The 16,129-nt window shown below is 38.6% G+C and overlaps 1 protein-coding gene across 4 annotated transcripts in view; it reads left to right on the forward strand.

Annotated features, from left to right (window-relative positions):
- uggt2 (UDP-glucose glycoprotein glucosyltransferase 2) overlaps positions 1–16,129 on the forward strand; it is a 59,860-nt gene that overhangs the window by 36,256 nt on the left and 7,475 nt on the right. For 3 of the 4 annotated variants that reach the window (XM_088083288.1, XM_088083289.1, XM_088083287.1), the window contains exons 31-37: positions 2,953–3,037; positions 3,325–3,407; positions 3,736–3,759; positions 12,589–12,693; positions 12,803–12,887; positions 14,510–14,692; positions 14,860–15,020. In XM_088083288.1, the coding sequence (XP_087939414.1) occupies positions 2,953–3,037; positions 3,325–3,407; positions 3,736–3,759; positions 12,589–12,693; positions 12,803–12,887; positions 14,510–14,692; positions 14,860–15,020 (726 nt within the window). The remainder of the gene's footprint in view (positions 1–2,952; positions 3,038–3,324; positions 3,408–3,735; positions 3,760–12,588; positions 12,694–12,802; positions 12,888–14,509; positions 14,693–14,859; positions 15,021–16,129) is intronic. The other variant, XM_042494123.2, reaches the window with a different exon arrangement.

The following is a 16,129-nucleotide window of genomic DNA, read 5'->3' on the forward strand; positions in this document are numbered from 1 at the left end:
TGTTAGGGGTCTGTCCATTAGCTGCTGTTCATGAAACAAGCTTTTCCTGTGTGTTTTTGTTACACTGTTGCTATGGCTAAAACATGTGAATCAACCTCAGTCACAGTCACAACAAATGTTTTTCTCCCAAGCACACTATAAAAATGGAAATCTATGTCGGACGATTGGCTGAGTAGTTCTGTGACTTCTTGTATAATTCATATACAGCACATTATATGAGCAATTTATATGACATTGTATATAGTTTTTTCACTGCTAAATAGAGCCTGTCCTTGGCTTGTGAAGTACAGGTACGGAAATTGGAAATTGTGATGACAGTAATTATTGATGGCAAAAGGGGTTATCTTTTGTGGTGTTAGCTGGACTTGTAACATATGAAACATTTTGCCTAATCTATTTAATTTTAAGTTGTTTATATCATTGTATGGTGGTGACATTAAGTCTTGTGTCTGTAGTGCAGTCTTTTTACAACCTAATGTTAGCTTTTTCCTTTGGCTGTTTCATTTAGGCCTTAAAAATCCTGAAAGTGGTGTTTATTTGTAAAGGTGATCTTGCTGAACAAAATGTGTAATTATCATAAATGTTAGTTTGCTGCCGATCTCATTTTCTGCCTCAATTCAAAATCCAGAGGAAAAATCTTATAGGCTTTGTGGCTAGGGAACCAGGGCGATGCTAACTTCTGCATCAGCCTACAGAAAACATCATGCCCACAGCACACTGTTGGTTTCAGATGCAAATTGTTCTGGCTCTTTATCTAAACTTTCACTGCTAAACACTGTCTCTTCAGCGTGTAAAGGACAGTCAATAAAGATTAGATCTTTTTTCCTTTTTTTTATGAACAGAAAAAATTCCCTGTAAATATGAAAATCGTGTAGAACTTAGTTATTGATTGTGAAAGGGGGAAACTTGTGGTGTCAGTTGGACTTTTGACTAATACATATAAAGTTTTTATACCATGGTAGGGCGAATTCTTGATTGTGATTGGCTGCAGGGTGCCCATGAAAACCTGATAAAGGACACCCGAAGTAGTTACGTTGAAACTATCTGTTCACTGTTCTAAAGTAATGAGATGCCTAGTATCAGAGACCATTGATAAACCAAATGGCACACTTTAGATTCGTTTCCTGTATGTGCCAAATGGGTTTCACCACTGCCCTGCCCATTTAGGAGGCTAGCGGCGATCCTGAGTCTATTCACTCCAACGTTAAAAGTGAATGTGAGAATAGATGATGACAGATTCTTGCCCCAAAGTCACTGAAGTAAATATCGAACCCATTCATCACAAGCCCTTACCCCTCATAACAGTCTGGCACTAAAATGGCATTTTTCAGATATTTTCAGACATACAGTATCAGGAGCAAATTTACCACATCTCTGTTTTAGCAACACACTCTCGGGATATCTGGCAACAGCTGACGCGATCCTGCACTCGGCTGATATCATATTTTAAGCTAGCAGATAAAAACAAGCGGCAAAATTAAGAGCAAGCGATAAATTTGTACTATAGATAGCATTGTATTGTCTTGAATATTCTTTCATCCATCCACACACAATATTCACATTAGGGTTGTAACAGTGTAAGATTTTCACTGTACAGTAACCATCTCAGAAAATATTGCGGTTTCACGGTATCACAGTATTACAGAATTATTAATATGATAAGTCAGTTGGATTCAAAATGTAAAGGCTAATTTCAGTTAAAAAAAAAAACAATAACATTTTATTTCTGTAATTGAAACTTTTTATTTTTAAAGATATTTTTTAGGGTGTTTTTGCCTTTAATTAATAGAACAGCACGAGTGTGAAAAGGGGAGAGAGAGAGAGGATGACGGCAAAGGGCCGAGGCTGGAATCGACCCTGCAGTTACACATGACATAGCATTTGCTCACAAAAATCTTGATATTAATTCGGGGACAGTGACATTGCTAATTAGCTGGTTGATGTTGTTACACATACTGTCAAATTATATTTAATGTTTGTTAACCATACAGGATGTCATTGACTTAAAATGTAGCTAGCATAATGTTAGTTTCCTTGCCAGCAGCTGAGCTTAAGGGCTAGCAGACTAGAAATAACTCTTATTATGTTAAGTCGTATCTAAAGTTATTTGTATTTACTGTAGTAGCGGACAACATTTCCTTTGCATAGGATGGGGCTGTAATGCTTTTTCAGGTATTAAGTAAACCTTCAGGTGTTACAAGGGAAGCAGAGTTATGGCTTGAAAAAAACTTCAGATTTGGATGCACAAAGCATAGTAATATAAATGAATATTCTTCATTTTTTTCTTAGGCAAGATAATGCCCTTCAAGGTGTCCATTATCTGGAATTAATTGCATTTGCAGAGGCAACAGGTGCAAGCCTTCGCATTAATTCCTGATAATGGTCATCTCATCTGGGATTATCCCTTACATGATGCATGATAGTAGAGTCAATTGAACTTTGTTATGCAGACAGTACAGATTACTATCCATAACCAATTAATTTACTTGCCAGACTGCAACTGATAAATTGTTCAGATTCTTCAAAAGCTAAAAATGACATAGTTTTATGATTGTCATGTGTGTGGCTTAGCCATGTATTTGGAAATGATATAAAGACTGTGGGCTAATCGGTGTCCCTCTTTGTGTCCAGTTTGCATATAGAAAGGCTGAATCATCCAGGTTGTACTTAAATATGTAGAATTCTGAAAATGGCCACAATCAATGAGGAATCAAATATGATCAGTATTTATTACATGTTTTGAGCTTGTATTAAATTGCTATTATTTTGAAAAATGTGTAATTTCGACTTGATAGATTTTCTTCTGCAGTCTGTTGATACATTTCAGCTACCAAATGGGGCTTCACCTGTGTTAGACTAACCCGCTGCAGATCCATTGTCCAGATTTCACGATCATTGATTTTCGCTCTCAGTGACAGTAAACACTTTCTCTCTCTTTATCCACTTTTTCAGGCATGATGGAACCGATTCCCCTGCAGATGCTGGTGATGTCATTGTTTTGCTCAACAGTTTCCACAGTAAGATCATCAAAGTCAGAGTGAGTGTATTTCTGAGATATTTGTAAAGTACGCAAGAATTTTCAAGTCAGTTTTATTTATATAGCCCATTATCACAAAACATGGTTTGCCTCAGAGGGCTTTACAGTGTACGACATCCCTCTGCCCTTAGACCCTCACATCACCCAAGGAAAAACTCCCCACACATGCTGGATGTTATTCAGCAGCATACAGTAAAATTCTCTTCAGAAGGTCAAATATTAGGGATGTTGGGATGATTTTACACAGTTTGTAATGAAATCATTGGATTTTGTCTTCTTCTTATTAGGTGCAGAAAAAGGCTGAGAAGATCAATGAAGATCTTTTAAGTGAAAATAGCGAAAGCAAAGGCATATGGGACTCCATAGCCAGGTATGTAATTGATTCCCTCATACAGATAAAATTTGATTGGTTTCAGTAGTTTTAAAACCCTCCACCAGCTGACTGGCAGTAACAACTGTGAGCTCATTGATTGGTGGGTTTGTTGATGAGTCTTCTGTTTGTCAATTACACATTGTGGTTTCAGGAGATCTAATTCCTCCCCTCGATCCAGACTGCACTATTATGCTGTAAGATCTAGTCTTGCAAAAAATATGTGCTTCTGTAGGTATGTGTGTGTGTGCATTTGTGTGCCCCCCCCCCACCAAACACTTCCTAACTGTGTGATCCTGTCTCCTAACTTAATGCTTGCTGTGTGAAGTGTTTGGAGCACTTTTGAAAAAAGGTAGGCAGTGATGCTGCAACCCATTTAACACCTAAAACATCTTCATATTCATGAGCATGCAGTGTTTATTGGTTGCTTTTACATGATGCGCCACACTCCTAAATTATGCAAAATGAGAATAAATTAAAGAAATATTCTATTAGCATATGGTAATATTGTAGATATTTACATTTTCATCTTTTCTTTTGCATTTCTTCATGTATTTATGTGGTTGCTTTTAGAATATCAACAACACTACTGGCAGTGTTGTAGATTGCATACATGAACTGTATGTGTCCATGCATTAGTGCATAAAACTATGCTCACAAACACAATGTACTATACACACAACATACAGGCATGTGAATTCAAATATTGTCCCTGAAACAACTGTGCTTCTGGATTTTGCAATCAGCCGTGATGTGTTGCTGATCAGATGACAGGTAAAGGTGGGCGGCTATGATACCAGACACATGCCATGGTTTTTGTGCTCTCAAATCTATCGTTGTCAATGCAGACAGATGAAAGGTGCACTCAAAAGTGAGAGTGACGCTGTTGCAGCAACAGCTATGTCACAGAATTTTCAGGAAGCAATGACAGGTAAACTTACAATGCGTTCTGAATCACATACTTTTCCTTTTTATTTTGAGAACATACTGCAGCTGCCCTTACAGCGTACATACTGTTGCATGGAGTATGTGTACAATTTGGACACACTACAACTTTGTCAAAACATTGTGCCACGAACTATGACCCTCTTACTCATATCTGCCGCAGGCCAAAGCACAAAATTTGAAGTGAAAAGAAGAATTAAGTGATTTGGAACACAGCAGATATTAATGTTATTACTTAATGTAACCTTAAAGATACAAGAAAAGACTGAGCTCGCCAGAGACGGAAGTCAACCCAGGGAGCTCTGTTGTTGCAATGTATGTAGTTTTAACTTTTAAGTTTAAGGGGCATACCTTGTATATTGTATATGACTGATTCTTGTCATTGTAGCTCCTCAGCGTCAGCGTTTAGTGAGCTTTATCTGTCTGCGGCTCTGTCAATGTGACATATCTTTTGTAGCGCATAGGATTATGGGTACTGCGAAATTTGCCCAGATGCTATAGGATATCCTAGTTTTTGGCATACTGCATTTGACATATGTGTCAGGACAGCACCTGTGTGCTGGGAAAGGAGTCAGAACTAGATCAGAAGGCAGAGCAGTAGTTGCATGGTGGCTTAGTGGTTAGCACTGTTGCCCCACAGCAATGTCCTGGGTTCAAATCCCGGCTGTCAAATGTAAAGAGTTTGGATTTTCTCTCCGGCTCTGCCTGTTTTTCCTCTCCCATCATCAAACCATGTACATTAATACTCCTGTTGGTGCTCCTGACTGAGGTGCTGGCAGAAGATGTGAAGTTGCTACCTGAATGCTGCACATGGCCACTCGCTGCTCTGTAGAGGATGGTTTAAATGAAGAGGGCAAATTTCACTGTACAATGTACATGTTACAATAGAGAATTCTTCTTCTTCCTCTTCTTCTAATTAGCCACATTTATGCTGGTGTCGATGTAGGATGCAATATGCCAAGGTGTGGGAAACAAATTGTTGAACCTGAACAGTCAAAACTCTTCCCTGATCATGGAGAAATGGACCAGCTCTCTTGCTATGACACTGGAGAGGTCTTGGGAGTACAATCAGTCTACATGTATTTTAGGGGCATCGAAAGGTCTATGACCGTGTGTATGGGCATGGCTGGCCATTGCTACAAGCTATTCAGTCCTTCTGTGATTGCAGTAAGAGCTGGGTGCTCTGCAATAGGTAAAGCTCATTCCTCTTGTGGGCTCTCCCACAGGAACGAGCTGAGGAGCTTGGAGTAAAATCGCTGCTCCTTCTTGTTAAAAGGAGCTCATTCAGGTGGTTTAACTGTCTGATCCGGGCATTTTCTATAGAAGTGTTCTAGGCCTGTCCATCTTGGGAGGACATCCCATGACAGACCCAGAACCAGCTGAAGGGATTACCGATCCCCTCTGACGTAGATGTCAGCTATTAGGAGCTGTGCGACGCTTTTGGGAAAAACAACATTTGGAATACCCTATTAAAACCAGCCTTTGCCATGACGAAGGAAAAATAAAAAGCTGAAAGTGGATTGATGGATGAATAGTTTCATAATTGAATGCAATCTTTAAACTATTTCCCATGGTATTCCTGCATTTGAGTAATGAAAACATAACATAAAAGGTTAAATTAAAGGTTGAATATGATGGTTTCAAGAGACGTAACTGCTTCCTAGGTGCCTGTGATGTATAAATATAAACCTTACCTAAATTTGACTGCGTTTGGAGAGAGTAGAGAACCTCCTTTTGGCATGATTCCAGCATACCCTCTTTTCAAAACAAGAAACTGCAAATCTCAAGGCTTAGAAGCCACATATCGTGTTAAATAAAAAAGTCTAACCATATATCCAAACTCTGCTTACATATTTTCTGTCCATTGGGTCCAAATTAAAGAGATATTTTGTCGATTTTCAACCAGATTTGAATCAAAACAATGTGGTTAGTGTAGACATACAGTGATAATCTTCCCTCCATTGAACCAGTGCCTAGATATCCCCTCTCCCTGCCTCCGATGCCACCAACAGCAGTGACAAAAAGTTGTCTTTCTCTCAAACTTATCTTATCAATTGACTGTTATACAAGAAGTTGTAGTTGTAGGTTTTCAACCTCTTGAGCAAAAGTGTCCTTTTTCTCTGTTTCCTCTGGTCATGTAGCACCAATTTCAAAAATATTTACATATTTTTATTACAGAGACATTGTTTCATGTAAGGATTCTCTTATCGGTGAAATAGTTATTTTAAAGAAGTGTGCTCTGGCGAGTGAACCCGTAGCTCATATTTACATCCAGTGAAGGCAGCTGGTTTCACCTGAAGTTTGGAGATGATGACTAATTAAAAGACAGAATGAAAAACACTGAGAACCACCAAATGCAGTGTATGCAGTAACAGATGACACAAAATATTGAAAAAATATTTGCTTGTTTGAAAGATAAACCCTCATAAGAAACCTATTGTTTATTCATTGATAGAACAGATTGGCGTTTCACAGGACTCTGAATGCTAGTTCCAGAAAAATACTTTTTAAAATGAATGCACAACGAAAGAAAAGGTTTGCAGGTTTTCAAAAGTAAAGGAATCTGAATAGTTCAGTCGACACTATGTAAACCTTGGTCAGTGATCTTACAAAATATTGTTGTTTTCAAAGTAAAGATGTCTTTATAGCCATTACTTCATTTGTAATCTCAGGGTGCTTTGTGGGATTTGTTGTAAAGGCTGGGAATGAAGGCCATGTATTGATTTAACGCATCTGAAGAATTAGTGATGTGGATTCGTGCATCAGCAAGCATCAAGTGACAGAGTTGTTACAAATTGTCTTATCTTTATCTCTGTAGAGTGATAATGAAACTCAGTGAAAATTGATTTCTTCCTATTCTTTCTTTCCTAGACGCTCTCCTGCTTTGTTTAGTGGTTTCTTTCTTCTGAGCTTTCATCATCAACTTCGGCTGGGAGGAAGTCAAAGGGAGGTTTTTTAGTCTCACTACTTTCAGCTTGGGGAACTGTGAGGGTTTAATATCCCTTATGCTGTGCTTAGAGATCAGAAACGTCAGCGCCACACAGGATGTGGAGGAGCATCAGCGGCTGTGTCACCTGAGGGAGTTCAAGTTTTAGGTGGAGGGTGCTGTAAAAGCAACCTCTCCCCAAGTAGTCGTAAGACCTTGGAGAGTGTTAGATGAGGCCTTGGCCATTTATGTTTGCCCAGACTGGATCCAGATAAAAGGCAGCAATGTGTATTTGCTTTGTGTTTCCTGTTGAAACATGAGGAGGAAACATGATTTTTCTGCAGCGTTTATCAAAAGAAAAACTTTTATTCAGACCACATAGCTCAGATGAAAATGCTTTCCATGTTGGAGAAACTGGTTGTGGTTTTCTTTGTGTGGTTGTGTTGGTGGTTGCAATGTGGGGAAGGGATTTTTGTTTGGTGCATGATTCATTCTCCTCTTTCTTGGAAAAGTATTTTCTTCATGATTAAAACTTTGCCAAGTAACACCAACCAAAAATATTCAAACCATGTACAATTTGGAAAATATTTTGCAGTCCCTTTTTTTTATTCCTGATCAATCTTAAAGCTGTGAGACATCGAGCCAACATCTGAGAACTAGCACATGTACACACTAAACTGGCAGTCAACAAGCACATATTTAGGGCTCGACTGCAACAATCAGATTTTGTTTACAGGTGTAGCTGTGACAGTCATTTCCTATTTTAGCAATGACATCATAGTGTTTTACAACCAATCACAGTGCTTGATGCACAAAGAAAGATTAATATTTGTTTGATTTTTTTTTACATTTTTTAAGAAAAGATGTAAAACAGAGCATGACATATTGTGGAACCTGGCCACGTAGGGCTTTGTAAGTGAGAGTCAACATTTTAAAATGGCACATGCAAAACAGTTAAAATAAGTGTGATATGTGACTGACTGCTGATCATGCTAAAAGCCTAGCAGCAACATTTTGGACAATTTGTAAACAGTGTAAGGAAGATTTATTAAGGCAGGTAAAAAGTGAATTACAGTAGAGCAAGGGTGATGAGATAAAAGCAATTGGCAATTAGCAATTAGCATTTCCATTTCATTTCATTTCTCAGGTAAAGGAAAGGTGATCAAGTCAGCGTCGTAATGAAGGCATCAAAACTCGTGGAGAGTCAAAAATCACATCAGCACTATCATGGGTGGATTATGAGACACTTGGCACGGACGTGCAAAAAGCTCAACCGCCTACCCTACATAACTAGACACACAGACTGCTTTCGCCTCTTTTTGTAGTCATTCGTTTTGTGTTTGTAGTTGTCAGTATCTCCTTGTGGTTTTGTATCTCTTTCTTGTAATTTTGTGTGTCCTTGTTGTTTTTTGTGTCTTTGTAGTAGTTTTGTGTCTTTTTATTTGAGATTTGTGTCTTTTTGTAGTTCCTTAGCATGTCTTTGGTGTCTTTTTGTGTCCCTTTAAATGTCAAATTGTGTATCTTTAAGGTATATTTGTGTCTCTTTTGGTCATTGATTTCTTCGTGTTCATTTTGAGTCTCTCCTTGGTTATTACAAGTTAATTTGAGTGAAATTTTGCAGGTAAAGGCCAGGATGGCCCTTGACACTGTGGGCCCTTGGGTCTGTGCCCAGTAGGCCTGTTCAGTAATCTATCCGTGACCACAATACATGGACTATCTGTCCTTTAGTCTACTTGGCACACATGTTGTTTATGTCTTTTGATGATCTTCACACAGATGTTAGAGAATGATTCTGCTCAATCGACAGATTTAGAGGACAAACAGAAGTAGAGTTTTTGTGCGGTTGGTGTTGTCCACTGCTCAGGATTTACCCAAAGCTTTGTGGATCCTTCCAGAGGTCCAGATTATCAGGAGCGAGTCGGCCAAACGGGCTCTCACCTGACCCTCTAAAGCTGCTTATCTGGGGGGCCTCACTGTAGTGCTGGAGGCCCTTCATAATGGCTGGCTTAGTCATGGCAGGCAGTCGGTCTCCCCAGACTCTACAGATGTGTGGTGCCCCCCCCCTCCAAAAAAAAGCCAACTGCTCAACTAGAGAGAGCAGTGCTCTGAGAGGGGAGAGAAATGCACTAAATGTTTTCAACAACAAATTAAATGGTAAAAAAAAAAAGTTGTGCAGCATCCTGGGCCATAGTTGAGTTTGTGCTATATGGATGTGACTTGCTTACTAGTCACTTGTATGTGCACATCAGAGTTGGTTTTAAAGGACATGTAGAAATGAACAGTATGCTCCCTTCCTCCCTTCACACCTCTCTCTCACTCACTGGTGTCTTCCTGGAGCCTCGGGGCCGAGGCTGTGGTTGTGATTGAGTGTGGGAGAGACACTCCTTCCCTCATCAGCAGTCTGTTACAGACAAGGACACACAGTTTGACTGCAGACACATCTACCCTCCAGCACAAGTCTTGATTTCTGTCCGCCAAATGTGCCTTGCATCATGAGCCACTGCTCTTCAATAGCACTAGGGTGTGGACAGTGTCCTTTGGACTTTACTGTCTGTGATGGTATCCTAACATAAGAAAAAACATTTAATTAATCTTGTTGGTAGCCTGGATTTTCAAATGTAGATTAAATTATTGCTAAGATTGAATTGCATGAATGCAATTGAGTCTGAAAGTTAATGAACGGATTTGATAGTGACCATCTTTGAGTGGGCAAGTTGTATTAAATGATGCTTTAGGCTATTTTTTGCCCCTAAGGCAAAGTTTTTTTCCATGTTTCTTGCTAGTTTGGTGTTTATGTGGCTCATTGTACATCACATAAATAAAGCACATATAAGAACATTTTTGACCAAATACCTCACTATGAAACCTGAAACAACTGTCGGGTGAAATATTGCCAAAGATTTACACAGTGACATTTGTGACAAGTTCTGAAGATTACATAACATTATGGTAATTCAGCCTTTAAAACCAGATGTTGGCAGATGCTGGTTGCACTCCAGGTGTCTGTAATTCACCACCTGTGGTTTAAATACTGTACAGTACTAGGGTATCCTAGTGACGTCAAATACGACTTTAACACAAATGGGTCCATTCAGCTGTTCTGCTAAAGTTTATGTACACATTGTGCAATCAGCAGCTTTTTACAAAGTAAAAAAACTCAAAATAATAAGTCAACTTAGTCTAAAACTAATAAACTGAAGTTGATTCATACAGGACGTCAAACCTCAGTCTCCTGTGTGAGAGTCCTGTGTTTGACCCATCCATCCACCACATCTTACTTCTTCCATTGGACTGTATTGCTCTGTGTCAGCTGATTGTCTGACTCTTTATTTGTAAGTTTTTTTTCTTGCAAAATCACCACTTTCATCTGAGACAATATCTAAGATTGGCTAGAAATAGCCCTAACCATGACTTTTTTGCCCAGACCACGATGCATTCACATAACACTACAAAGTAATCTTAGCTCGCAGTGGAATCCACAAAAACACGTCATAGAGATGGGTGTAAAACTTCGGAATAGCTGCAGTGCGACTGTATTCACACAGGTGCAAATAGTCTCACATTTGAGAAACTAAGCAAATTTGGCATTTTTAGTCACACAAAACAATCAATTAACAAAATTAGTGTCAATACTTTTTTTTCTCTTACCTGATCAATGAATTGACTAATTGTTGCAAATGAACAGGGTTGTAACATCCTCAGGACACACTCACAGTTCACTCACTTAAATAAAAAAAAGAGTAAACAGTTCAAACTCTCTTGTCAAATCACTCCCTCGGGGTGATCCATTCGATCTTTTTCTGTGTTCTTATCCAACAACACCAGGTTACCAGGGCAACAGCCATGTGTGTCTGAGGGTCTGGTAAAATGGCACCTGAAGCAGTGCATTTTTAATTGCGGGTAGATGTGTTAGAGCAGAGTCATTACTATTCATGAATGTTTTGGTTAAATTATGCAACCACATAAAGGCTCAAACTGACCTTTTTTTGCCTTTCTAGTAGCAACATTGTTTTTGCATTTAATTATATACAAATATTCACACAGAGTTTTGTTTAAAAAAAGGAAAAGGAAAAAAAAACGAGAACCAGCAGAACGTTAGACCATACTTTACTTTAACCTGTTTTTACTGATTCTGCTGCAATACATTAGGTTTTGTAATGTCACCTAGAAGCAGTTTTGGATAGTGTGGAAAATCATAATTCCAAGTGAAATCCAAGAAATATGTCTAAAAGGTGACAACCACAAGTCTTCAGGCCTCAACAATTAGGATTGCTCCATTGCGCAGGGGCAAGTCAAATACCATGTTGAGCAAGTAATGAAGCAGCCATTAACTTGATCAGGCAAGAGAGTTGCACGTTCTGAAAGATAACACTTCAGTCTCTGTTGTGATATGATAACGCAATAAATGATAATAAAACAATTTGTGCAAGTAAAAATGTATTAATTCTTCGGATATTTGATGATACCACAAAGTGTGCCACAATGTTGTTTCAATTCCATTCAATTTAGGGGCCTGTAATCGATTTGAGACAACATCAGTAAATATGATTTTTGTGTTTTTCTTACCATTATCTGTTTGGTGCAAGGCAGCTAAGCACCGTTTGAAATGTTTAGGAACGAGGTGCTTTAAAGGGAATGAGAGGAACTGATGTTATTTGGCACAACTGTTACTGATTTGTAACACATTTAACTAGAATGTATAACTGTGCATTTTTGCAACTCGTATCTCATTCGCTCATGGGGCATCACATGCATCTGACCACAAAATAACAAAAACTTTGCAGGAAAATTGGGCTTTGTAGCTTCATTGACAAAATAGTGCCTGATGGTTTTTATTTAATCTCATTCAGCTGTTACCTAAAGCTCAAATCTTTTGATATATAGCTGCCATTTAAAATTTAACAGTGTATCTCTGGATACCTGTTAAGTGAGTTGATACAAATAAATAATTTTAGATTATTTATTTTATAGGCTTTATCATCTATGTGGGCTCATAAGAATAAGGAGCACTTTAAATATTACAGCTGCTTTAACTGTGTCTCTTCTAACAGGGTCATTATTAAGTTCTCTAGATGAGTTTTAGCAGAATAGAGAATGAAGAGCTGTTAAAATCATGGCTTTTCTTCATTGTTTCATTTTAAACGAAACACCTCAGTTTGCTGCACAGTCTTGCATGATTTGTCTGAAAATGTTGGCTTTTATAATTATTAGTACTGGCTCAACAAAGGCATGGTGTCTACCGGCTTACATCTGATTTACTGTCACTGTATGAAAAAACACAAGGCTCATGTATCACAACCTCATTTACAGCATCACAGGTGGCGGTGCCAAAAAGGACGATGAAGAGAAGAAGAAAGAGGATGTTCTAAACATATTTTCCGTGGCCTCGGGCCATCTGTATGAGCGCTTTCTGAGGTGGGTCACTTTCAGTTCACAGACACGCTTACTTTTCAGCCGCTACAAGTTACATTTCCTTTTATCCCTGATCCTCAGCCTGATCCTTTCTTCTGTCTGTCTGTCTCAGAATAATGATGCTGTCCGTCCTTCGGCATACAAAAACACCTGTCAAGTTCTGGTTCCTCAAGAATTACCTCTCGCCATCTTTCAAGGTACTTCCCTCTCTTCATGACTTAATACAAACATGCAGTTGTTCCTGCTCGTTCAAAATGACTATGACCCCACTTCTTCACAGCTTTATTTATACTAAGCAAAGTAAGTATCATGCAACTTGTTCCCTCTTTTGTAATGTTCTGTGTTTAATCTCTATTATAGATCTTTTATAGGTGTAAATCTGCACTCAGTACTGTGATACATGTTGGGTTGCAAAAACAGTTTTGCATTTTTTATGTTGATGTTTTTATTAAATACATTATTTCAAGATGTCTTTCACTGCATATTATGCCACTGTGAGCGTCAGCCTTACGTTATAATGTGGCTTACAGCCATTGTTCTGCCATGCGTGCCAGTAGTTTCGAGAACTGTCTTTATACGAATTATTCTTCCTTATCTGCCTTTGTGTCTTTGTAGCATAGCCGCCCATTGATGGCTGGCCCTCAGCTAGGCCACACAAACTAACCAGCATTCCCCCTCCTCAGCGTGCAGAGTGGTTTAGCGCACCTGTGCTTAATCTGATCATTAGGAGCATGCAGATTAACACAGGTGCGTGCTTCCGTTTGTGTGCAGCAAGCAGGAGAGCAAACAGGTTTTTGATCGCAGGAAAAATATTTTTTTTGAAAGGCATAACACCGAAAGATATGGATTGAACAAAATATTTTACAGTTAAAAACATCTTGGGAATTTTGGAAGTGATTACATTTATCTTTTTTAAATTAATTATGACTTTAAACTTTACAGCGCTTTGGACTTATTGGAAATGTTTAGATCACATGGCTCCGAAAAAAAAAAAACAGCTGGAATCTTGTTTTACAAATAGCATAATACTGTTACATTCCCTCATTAGACTCAGGGGATGAGTAGAGTACAGTAAAAACAGTAAAAAAAAAAAAAAGTAAAATAATAAGGAAAATAATTAAGGGGGCGGCATAAGCAAAAAAAAGAAATTAATTAAGAATCAAAGAAATGTTCACAACCAAATACTTAAAAGCAACAACTGAAAACTCCTGTCTCAGCAAAAAGAGGAAAGCGACTCTGACACTGGCTTAAAGGATAAATCACAGGGAAGCTACAACACTAGCTCAAGTTCCCACTCAAATACAGCCAAGCACTGTTTATCCTGAAGCAACACACAGCCTCTCTGTGCCGCCTGGCCCACTGGCACCATCTTCACATTTCCCCAGCCCCTTTAACAGGCTGGTCTAGGAGCAATATAACAGCACCATTAATTACATTTATTCAGTAAAGAAAGTCGATTTAATAAAAAATAACGACGCACTCATTTAATCCAGCGAATCACTTTATTAAAATTGTAACCGTACAAGGATTTTTTTTTTTAAAGAGTCATAAAATATGATGACAGACATTCAGAACTTCATTCAGTAACCTTATGAGATGCTTTGAATTAAAAAAAAAAGGCAGTTACTTATGATCAAAGATCACCACTGCAAATATCCCACAGTGTAGCTGCTTGTTGATTTAGGTGAGGCTTTTCACTTTGTTAACAGAAGCATATTAACATATTTCTTAAATGTTTAATTACTCTATTATGTGCTCTGGCACTGGATTTAATATATCTCTGGCGTTTATGTTTGGTGTTTGTATTTGGTGTGTTTAGGAAACCATCTCTCACATGGCAGAGTCATATGGCTTTCAGTATGAACTGGTACAGTACAAATGGCCTCGATGGCTTCACCAGCAGACTGAGAAGCAGCGCATTATTTGGGGTTACAAGATCCTCTTCCTGGATGTTCTGTTCCCTTTGGCTGTGGACAAGATCATCTTTGTGGACGCCGATCAGGTAGAGTTGAAATCGAGGTGACATGGACAAGAACTACATTTAAGTGTCTGAAAGTGAGAGACTCGTCGAAATTTCAGTCACAGAGCTAGTGTGAAGATTGTATGAGAACACGGCTGAAGTGTCGTCAGTCCTCTCCGTACTAACTGATCTCACTCTCTCTCTCTCAGATAGTTCGGGCTGACCTGAAGGAGTTGAGGGATCTTGACCTGGAGGGTGCTCCTTATGGCTACACTCCGTTTTGTGACAGCCGCAGAGAGATGGAGGGCTATCGCTTCTGGAAAACCGGCTACTGGGCCTCACATCTCGGACACAGGAAATATCACATCAGGTATACCGCCTTAAAAACAACTGTGAAGTTAAACCTGGTAGCACAAAGTAAAACTCACATTTTACCTGATCTCTGGATACTCTATAGAACAGGGGTCAACAATCTTTTCAATATAAAGTGCTATTTTTAAATTTTCTCTTAAGTCCATGTGCCATATCAACAATTAAGGGATTGTTTGGTACACCCTTAAAAATGTTAAATGGTATCAAACACTTGGTGTTCAGCATACATTTTTAAGATATGTAGTACACACAGCACGGTCCTTCTAAGACACGAAACTCCCTTTTTCTGTCAATGAGGGCTGGAACGCCTCAGAGGCGAGCAGGCCTGTCTTCGTCTAGCATTATTTTTTTACCACCTTTGTCATTCTATGTACTAACCAATCAGAGGCAGAGTGGAGTGCTGGTGGGAAAAAAAAAGATACAAAATGACATTGGCTATGAAAAAGGGTAATTTTGCATTCAGATGAGAGGGCACTTTAACAATTTTAAACAAGCTCTTGTGCAAATTTATCGCTAGTGGGCCACTTGTTGTAGTAATATAATCCCCTTACATCTTTTACTTTAGTGTCATATTTAGGGAAGATCAAGGTAAAAGCTTCCTTTTTCTAAATCCATGCATTTTGAAACATTAGCATTCAGGACATTGTGCTTCTCATGTGCTATTAAATTTCTTTATTTATTTGGGGACTTTCATGACTTGCTGTAGTACTTTACACAGCAGCATGAAAGAAGGAACAGATTAATAGAAGTCAAAAAAGAGACCATACTGCTAAATATAGTATAGCTCTCAAAATCATGCATCTTTCACTTTCTCTGTATATTTTAGCATTCAGTTAATAATCCAGAGGAATTATTCATTATTCTGCAAGAATATGTGTTATTTTTAGTTCATCCCAAGTTTCAAATATGACGAAGAAGTGGAAGAGTATTTATGTATTGTTGGATTTAGATGCTGGAAGTGCTGCTGTTGTTTTTGTTGCTCTATCTGCATCTCAAATAGAATCCACGAGAAAGTTTTAAAATCTCTACCGACCCGTGTGGGTTCTCTCACACACACACACACACACACACACACACTTGGTGGAGCTTCTACCAGCCGGTGTGTGC

Source organism: Plectropomus leopardus, chromosome 10 (assembly GCF_026936395.1).
Source record: "Plectropomus leopardus strain MGB_pleo_1.0 chromosome 10, ASM2693639v1, whole genome shotgun sequence".
Lineage (NCBI taxonomy): Eukaryota > Metazoa > Chordata > Actinopteri > Perciformes > Serranidae > Plectropomus > Plectropomus leopardus.